The sequence below is a fragment of the Octopus bimaculoides genome, chromosome 20 (assembly GCF_001194135.2).
Source record: "Octopus bimaculoides isolate UCB-OBI-ISO-001 chromosome 20, ASM119413v2, whole genome shotgun sequence".
Lineage (NCBI taxonomy): Eukaryota > Metazoa > Mollusca > Cephalopoda > Octopoda > Octopodidae > Octopus > Octopus bimaculoides.
Genome location: NC_069000.1, coordinates 16394517 through 16403113, shown reverse-complemented (window position 1 = coordinate 16403113; position 8597 = coordinate 16394517). Strand labels below are relative to the sequence as shown.

General features: G+C 38.3%; 1 protein-coding gene across 1 annotated transcript in view; it reads left to right on the top strand.

The window, feature by feature from the left end:
• The window catches only part of LOC106880711 (multidrug resistance-associated protein 1), a 65060-nt gene that overhangs the window by 16554 nt on the left and 39909 nt on the right, over positions 1 to 8597 (top strand). The window contains exons 3-7 of the mRNA XM_014930786.2: positions 1410 to 1529; positions 2519 to 2647; positions 4848 to 4955; positions 6407 to 6468; positions 7779 to 7910. Coding sequence (XP_014786272.1) covers positions 1410 to 1529; positions 2519 to 2647; positions 4848 to 4955; positions 6407 to 6468; positions 7779 to 7910 — 551 coding nt within the window. The remainder of the gene's footprint in view (positions 1 to 1409; positions 1530 to 2518; positions 2648 to 4847; positions 4956 to 6406; positions 6469 to 7778; positions 7911 to 8597) is intronic.

The following is an 8597-nucleotide window of genomic DNA, read 5'->3' as shown; positions in this document are numbered from 1 at the left end:
TCCTTCTCCATACACTCCTTCTCCATACACTCCTTCTCCATACACTCCTTCTCCATACACTCCTTCTCCATACACTCCTTCTCCATACACTCCTTCTCCATACACTCCTTCTCCATACACTCCTCTCCATACACTTTTTGCAACTTTGTGTAGACCTCTGAGCAGGTATTACCATGACAACCTTCTGTGTCATGGTCAATGCAGCAATCATGCTACACACCTTCCTTCAAAGCACTACTATAAAAAGCACATGTGTGTCTGTGTTTGTCCCCCTCCCCATACTACTTGACAACTGGCGTTTGTGTGTTTATGTACCCATAACTTAGTGGTTTGACAAAAGAGACTATAAGAAAATAAGTACCAGTTTTAACACAAAATAAGTACTGAGTCAATTCATATGACTAAAATGGCAATGCCCCATCATGGCTGCAGTCAAATGACTGAAACAAATAAAAGAAAATAGAGAAAAAAGATATACTGGATGCAATGGGTAAATTGTCAACATTTTATATTTTAAATTTCATGCACGTGCATTGTTCGTTTTTGATTTTGTTGACTACACAGTATAGTTGGGTCAGTTGGGCACCACTTTTGAGAAAAGCAGTAACATGATGCAATTCACCCTGCCAGAGATTTGGAAATGACATGCTGTACTGCTTGGCATTCGTGCTGGAAGCTCCAATATAAACATTTCAGAGTGTTTAGGTGTCAGTCTGAGGATATGTACTGAGAGGTATAAAAACCAAACATCCAGTTAATATTTGGAGTGATCACTAGTGATGGCAATGTTATGCCTCCATTCATCTTCCCACATAGCCTCACACTCAACACAGAGGCCTACACCAAGTGCATGGAGAAGGTAGGCTGCTGGAAGACCCTATGTCTGGCAACAGGACTCTGCACCATGACACACAAGCTGGAGAACCCAGTGATGGCTGATATACAATTTCTGTACCCACATCACCACTAACAGCTGGCCATCTAATTCCTCATATTGAAACCCCCCTTCATTATTACATGTGGGGTGCAGTTGAGTGAGAGACCAACAAAACTCCAAAACTGAACTGAAGGCAAGGATTACGGCAGCATTCATCAACTGAAACAAGGAGACTGTCCAGAAGAGTTGTAGGAGATTCCAAAGTCATCTGGAGGGCGTGGTTTTGAAGCCAATGACAGTTTTATTGAATAAATTTATGCTTTAGTATTTCAAGATATTTTTATGTAATTTTGACAAATATATCTGTTTAAATGAGATGCCAGTGTTATTTTCATGTTTGCGTAATTTAGATGACAATTCATTCACTGCACCCTGTACACACACACACAAACATGCACACACACACTCATACACACACACACACACACACACACACGATTTTTTTCATGATTTCTCTTTTGTGTTTTTTCAGGTTCTTTGTGTGGTTCTAAGTATCATTGGTATTATGAACATAATTGCAGTTGCCAACTCTAATGCGGAAAGCAGCAACCCAGCTCTATATTTATCCTTTCTTCTACCAGCTTTAAATTATGTATGTATGTCTTATATACAATCTTTAATCTTGTAAACATTTAGAATCTCTTATATAGGCATCAGAGAAAGGGAATTTATGTCTCTGTTTATTCATTCATCTGTCCATCCTCCCATCTATCCAATGAAACTGACTCTTACTCTACTTACTCTCTTATATATATACACTCTTGGAGTGGTTGGCATTAGGAAGGGCGTTCAGCTGTACAAACCTTGCCAGATCAGATTGGAGCCAGGTGCAGCCCCCCAGCTTACCAGTCTTCAGTCAAACTGTCCAACCCATGACAGCATGGAAAACAGACGTTAAATGATAATGATGATGATGGATGATATACATATGTACATAGCTTATCATGTTTCTGTGTATGCTTAACATATAAAAGTGTGTGTGTGTGTGTATATATATATGAAGAGAGAGAGGCGCAGGTGTGGCTACATGGTTAAGAAGCTTGCTTTTCAACAGGTTTTTCTCAGTTTCAATCCCACTGTGCTGCACCTATGGCAAGTGTCTCCTGCTATTGCCCTGGGTCAACGATAGCCTTGTAAGCAGATTTGGCAGATAAGCTTGTTGCATGTATGTGTGTGTGTGCTCTTGTTTTGATGTCAAATGATGATTATAAATGACTGTCATTGTCATACAAGTTTTACAGCTAGTTTCCAATCTTTCAAGGAAAACATGTCTGGCCATGGGGAAATATTGCCTTGTCAGGAAATGGGTAAGGCTTGATGGCAAGAAGGATATCCAACTATAGAAAGGTTGCCCCAGCAAATTTTGTGTGACCCAGGCACGCATTGGAAAATGAACATTACTCAATGATAATATGATGATCATACATGCATACACACACTAATGATGATTCCCAGGTGTACAAACATCTTGGTGTCTGCTATTTATGTAAACTGGGTTTTGGTGTGAGTTAGCTGGTAGACCAATCTTTTTGTTAGACTAACTATAAACTCTGTACTGACATTGTTATTTTGTCTTTTCAGCTTCTTGTTGCTGTTGTGTCTGTATATGAAAGGAAAAAAGGAATATGGTCCTCATACCCTATCTTCCTTTTCTGGTTGTTACAAGTTTTAGTTGGCATCATTCCATTTTGCACAAAGATTATTTTAAAGGTTTGTAATAATTAATCACTTTTCATTTGCTTTCTTTGTCATACCCTCATTTCCTTTCTGTTTCTGCTTCCATCTCTTTCCTTCTCTGCATTATATACATTCATACTAATAAACAAACATATATTTGTTAAATGCTACAGTGAATTACATCTACACTTGATGTATAACTTCTAGATATGGTAAAGTGGATACAACTGGGAACCTAGTTTCCATGTACTATTTATCAGCAAACCATAGTCACATGTTATACACGTGCTTGTGTATGTATATTTATGAAGCGGTACTGAAAAGTTCTTGGCTTTGAGTAAAAGAAAATACAGGAGGATCAGTTGATTATGGTTTTATTCAATATATTCCCCTCTCAGATTCACACAATTATTGCAGTAGTCCTTCAGTTTTTCTAAGCCCTGCAAAAGAACTCAGAAGGTTGGGCCTTGAACCAGGCCTTTCACAATACCCTTAGAGCCAGGAACTCTTCAGCATCCCTTCGTATGTATACATATATAAATAGGGCAACCAAATATAGTAATAAAGTGTTCTAAGTAAGTGTGTGTGTGTATATGTGTGTATGTGAGTGTGTTTATATATATTTGTCGGTGGGTGTGTTTGTGGAGTCATTAGCTAACTCCTCCTACATTGTTTTATTGATTTTGATGAAACTTATCATGTGAGTAGAAAGTCTGGATATTTATATTAAGAAGAATGAAGTACACAATTCATTTTATTACTTTATTGCATAATTCTACAACTGTTTGATCATTGACTTGCAAGAGGTTTATCGTTAGAGTATTAGTATTTATTACATGAAATAATACATCAAATTAGTATTATTCAGATATATCATCAGTGAAGTGACATATGACCTGGTAGTATGTACTGTGCCTTAATTAATTGTTTGTGGTACCTGTGTTGGTGTGAGCAGACATAGACACACTTTCAAACCACCTCCACATTCTTGATCCCGTGAATATGAAGGATGTGACAACTAGAGAGAGAGAGAAAGAGGGAGGGAGTGAGAGAAAGGGAGAGATCTGTACTAGCACTTGACTGGAGAGTAATGTGAAATGAAGTGCCTGGCTAAAGGACACAATGCACTGCATGACTCTGGGATTGAATCCATAACCTTATGATTGTGAGCCCAACACCCTAACCACTAGGCCACTGCTTATATTTACATATCAGGTGGTATCAAAAAGTTCCCAGATTAGTTATGTTTAATAAAAAAGAACTTATTTACATAACTTTTAACATCATCTTCAAAATAGTCTCCTTGTGCAGCAAGACACTGGTCCTAGCTTTCCTGCCACTTTTGGAATCCAGCTTGGAAGTCATTTTCTGCAAGTGAGTTGAGAACCTTCAGCAATTCCCTCTTGATCTCGACACTGGTGTTAAAACAGCAACCTTTGAGCTGCATTTTCATCTTGGGGAAGAGATAAAAGTCTACAAGTACCAAATCTGAATAATAGGGTGGGTGCATATGTAATACGCAGCTCACTGCTTCAGAGAGGCCACTGCTAGCTCTCACTGCACTCAAAATCATATGTTACCATCTGTTGGCATGCTACAAGACCAGTCCAGGAACTTTTTTTATATCACCTTATATATATATATATATATATATATATATTAAATATATGTTTTTTTATAAAACAAGATTTTATAAAATATATAGTATCTGTTAACAGTCTTGATGTGGTTTATTTATCCTGGATACTCTATTGAAATGTGCATAGGTTTGGCTTATTGTTGTTTCTGCTATCATAATTGTTGCTGCAATAAAGTATCTTCAATACATCGATTTTGAGCTCTATTTTTTAAGATATATATAAACATAATTAAGGGATCAGCAACAGTTGCTTCACCAATTATGTTGCTGATCCCTTAATTATGTTTATTCACCCTTGTTGTTTACCACTTCTTCCCAACGTTCAACAAGATTTTCAATACCTCGTTGGTAGAAATCACCCGATTTTAACTCGAAAAATTGATCCAACCAAGCTCTCAACTTAGCAATTATCAGAAGTGATACTACTTAGCAATTGTTAACAAAGTGCCAGGTCTTTCTGCTGGTTGACCAACATCTCATGAAATTTGTTAAGAGTTGTACTTCTACGTGTATTTACTGTTACTTTATTGTGGTATATTTCAAGTTGCCTAATCCTTCATTTTATCCTCTTCTTCCAATTGTTTTTCTTTATAGGAGCAAGAAGACAATCTCACAATTTTTGTTCTTTTCTACATCTCATATGGTTTAAACCTCTTACAATTGCTACTCACTTCATGGTCAGGGCCCACTGACCGCCCACAGGTAAGTTTGCTTTTGGTACAATTTTTACAGCTAAGTTCACGTTTTTGATGCCTCTAAAGTTGCTGTTGTAGCATTAAAACTCAACTTGGCCTCATGAATGAAAATTCAGAAGACTGCAGGCACACTTGTAGCTCACAGGTAGGCATAATAGCAGTGGCTGCTGTTGAAGGTTTGGTCAGGATTTGATGACACAGTGTTGCAGCTCTTCCTCCTGCACTTTTTGTCCTTCAGAATGATCCTGCTGATGCTTTTGAAGAAGACAGCACGGTTGATAGTGTGACACTAGTTGTCATGGTCCTCTTCAGTGCTAACTGCACTGTCCAAGAATCAACAATTCCTTGTATTTCTCAACAACCAGTAAAAGTGGAACTGGATGAGTCACTCACCATTGAAGAGATGGCCAAAGCCATAGAGCAGCTGAATAGTGGCAAAGCAGTCAGAGTTAGTGGAATGCCACCAGAGATTTGGAAAGATGAGTGGGGCCAGCATTACATAGAAAATATCTACAAGCTCTTTGTCTGTTGCTGGGTGCAGGGCAAACTATCACAAAACCTCTGCTATGCAATTATCATCACAATAGAAAGAAGAAAAGTCAGACTGCTCTAATTTCTGGGAGATTACTCTGCTCACCATCACAAGAAAAAATCCTTGCAAGGATTCTGCTGAACAGACTGGCACCCACCATCACTGAAGAACACTTTCCAGAGAGCCAGTGTAGCTTCAGAGCCAACAGGTGCACCACAGACATAGTGTTTGTTCTCGGACAGCTCCAAAGAAGTACCTAGAGCAAAACAAAGGGTTGCATGTAATTCAGTACCAATGACAGGATCTTAAAATGCTGATTATCTTTATCAGACCATTAACCTGACTAAAGCATTCAATACAGTGAAAAGGAAAGGAATGTAGCGGCTGTCCCTCCCAACTTATATTACTTAATGTAATCATTTTTTTGAATATGATTTTCACAACATTTAATGGTTGATAGATAAATTGACCCTAGATTAGAAGCTGAATTATCACAAGTAACTTTCAGTATGAAAAACTAACAAAGTACTCACTAGTTCCACAATGCTTGTCTGCATGCTATAAAGCAAATATTGTTCTGAAGTCTACTTACTGCCAGGTACTTGAGCCATAGAGATTTGAAGACTTGCCCTGGATATATAATTCAGTACCATTGACAGGATCTTAAAATAATGATTACACCTATCAGGCCAGTTGTCTGATTTTCTCTTTCGTTTGACCATCTTCACATTCTCCCATTCCCTTCATTTACTCCTTTCTCGGTGTCATCTATTTTTCTCTCTCTCTGTCACTCACTAAAACTGATACTGAATTTTATCCAGATTGTTCATTTTAAGTAATATGTCAGTGAAACCCCATCATTTTTCTATATTGTCAACTCTAATTTTAAGACCTCATCATTCTTCTAACATATTTGTTACATTCAGGATAAACTCACAGAAGATCAGCTATCATTACCATCCTATTTGATGTTCAACTCATTAAGCAGGTAAGTGCTTTAAATCAGTTGTTATTTCTAATATATTTATTTATGCAGCAACAGCTCTTCATTGCATACACTGATTGGTTAAAATGTTTAACACATTGTGCTAGTACTGTTTTCTATCAGTCTTTGTATACACTCATTCTTATACATTTTAATAAATTTCAAAAGTGTGCTGCTAGTTGGATACTCACACTATGCTATTGAAAATTTTGGGGGTATATACCTTCAACTTCATGTCAACATGAATAAATGTGACACACACCACATACTTGCATGTGTGTGTGTGTATATATATATATATATATATATATAGATACATACATGGTCTGATCAATAAGTACCCAGACTGTTGCCATAGTAACGAAGCTAAAGCATGCAGAATGAAGCTGCTAGGCACAGATTGACCTTGAACTCTGTTGTGTATGCGCACTAAGTCTTAATGTTCTGGCTTACTCCCGCTGTTTACAGCAGTGTTTGGAAGGAAGCTGTGTAGTGTGTGATCGTTGCATTGACTATGACAGAAGTTGAGCAGAGAATCTGCACCAAATTTTGCCAAAAGCTTGGTGATACCTGCCCAGAGGCCAATGCAAAGTTTAAAAAAAATTTCATTGTCCTTAACACAATCAAGATTTCGTGCAATTGAAATTCAAGATCTTTTTGGCCATCTGAAAGCAGTTTTGGCACAAACTTGGCAGACATGCATCTCATATCAAATCTTCAGTGATGATGGGCTGAATTGAATCGTAACTAATCTGCACATCATCTGATAACTCATGGATGGTGATTTCCCCTTATGGCTGCATGCACATCTGTGATGTTTTTCTCAGTTCTGCTGGTTGCAGGTCTCCCAGAATGCTCATCAATATTGACATTTTTTTTTGGCCATCTTGGAAATGTCTGAACCACTCATACATTTGTGTGACTCACACTCCTCTCCATACACTTTCTGCAACTTAGCACAGGCCTCTGAGCAGGTATCACCATGACATCTTTCTCTGTCACAGTCAATGCAATGATCACAAGCTACACACCTTCCTTCCAAGCACTGCTGTAAACAGCAGAAGTGAGCTAGAATGTTAAAACTTAGTGCACATGCACAGCAGAGTATTTAGTTGTATTCTTTAACATTTTGTATGCAGATTCTATTTAAATCAGCTTTTGATATTGTGGTGAGTGACAAAATAAGTACTAATCAAGAACAGTCGACAGTCACAGCAACTGTTCCCTTTCTCCAAAATATGTGACCTTATCCCTAGATATCATAAACTGTTATTACATATTATTACATATAACAAACACCTTCCTTATTGTAGTGTTGTGAAAGCAGCTTACCGCAGAACACTTCAGGAATCAGACATCCCAAAGCTTTTGCCAAAGAATGAAAGCCACACACTAAGCAAAACATTCCAAAAACATTGGAACAATGAAATGAAGTCAAAGAAGCAGTAAGTTTGTTTTAATAGATGTACATATTTATATCTTAATCTACCTACCTACCTGCCTGCCTGTCTGCCTGCCTGTCTGTCTGTCCGTCTGTCTATTCATTCATCTGTCTATTTATCTATCTGTCTGTCTCTCTGTCTGTCTTTCTGTCCGTCTTACTATCTGTCTTTCTGTTTGTCTATGTATCTGTCTGTCTGTCTATCTATTTTGCTGTATGTATGTATGTATGTATGTATGTCTCTCTCTGTTTCTCTATCTGTCAGTCTCTGTCAGTCTCTATCTGGCTATGTATCTGTCTGCCTCTATTTATCTGTCTGTCTCTATCTGTCTATCTGTCTATCTGTCTATCTGTCTATCTGGCTATCTGTCTATCTGGCTATCTGTCTATCTGTCTATCTGGCTATCTGTCTATCTGGCTATCTGTCTATCTGGCTATCTGTCTATCTGGCTATCTATAGATCGAAATAGAGTAGAGGGAGACTTAGTTAAGAAACTAGAAGAGGCACTTACAACTGGCAGCGCAACCAACGTTTTGGCTGCGAGGATGGCCCTCGACCAACACCTCAACGCCAAACACGAAGGTTGCGTCGTCAGAGCTAAAATGCGTGCCTTAAGGAACGAAGGGATCGAAGCTGCGCGAGAAGCCCGGGTGGCGGAGGCGCAACGCGGTAACAGAGCCACCATTCGGT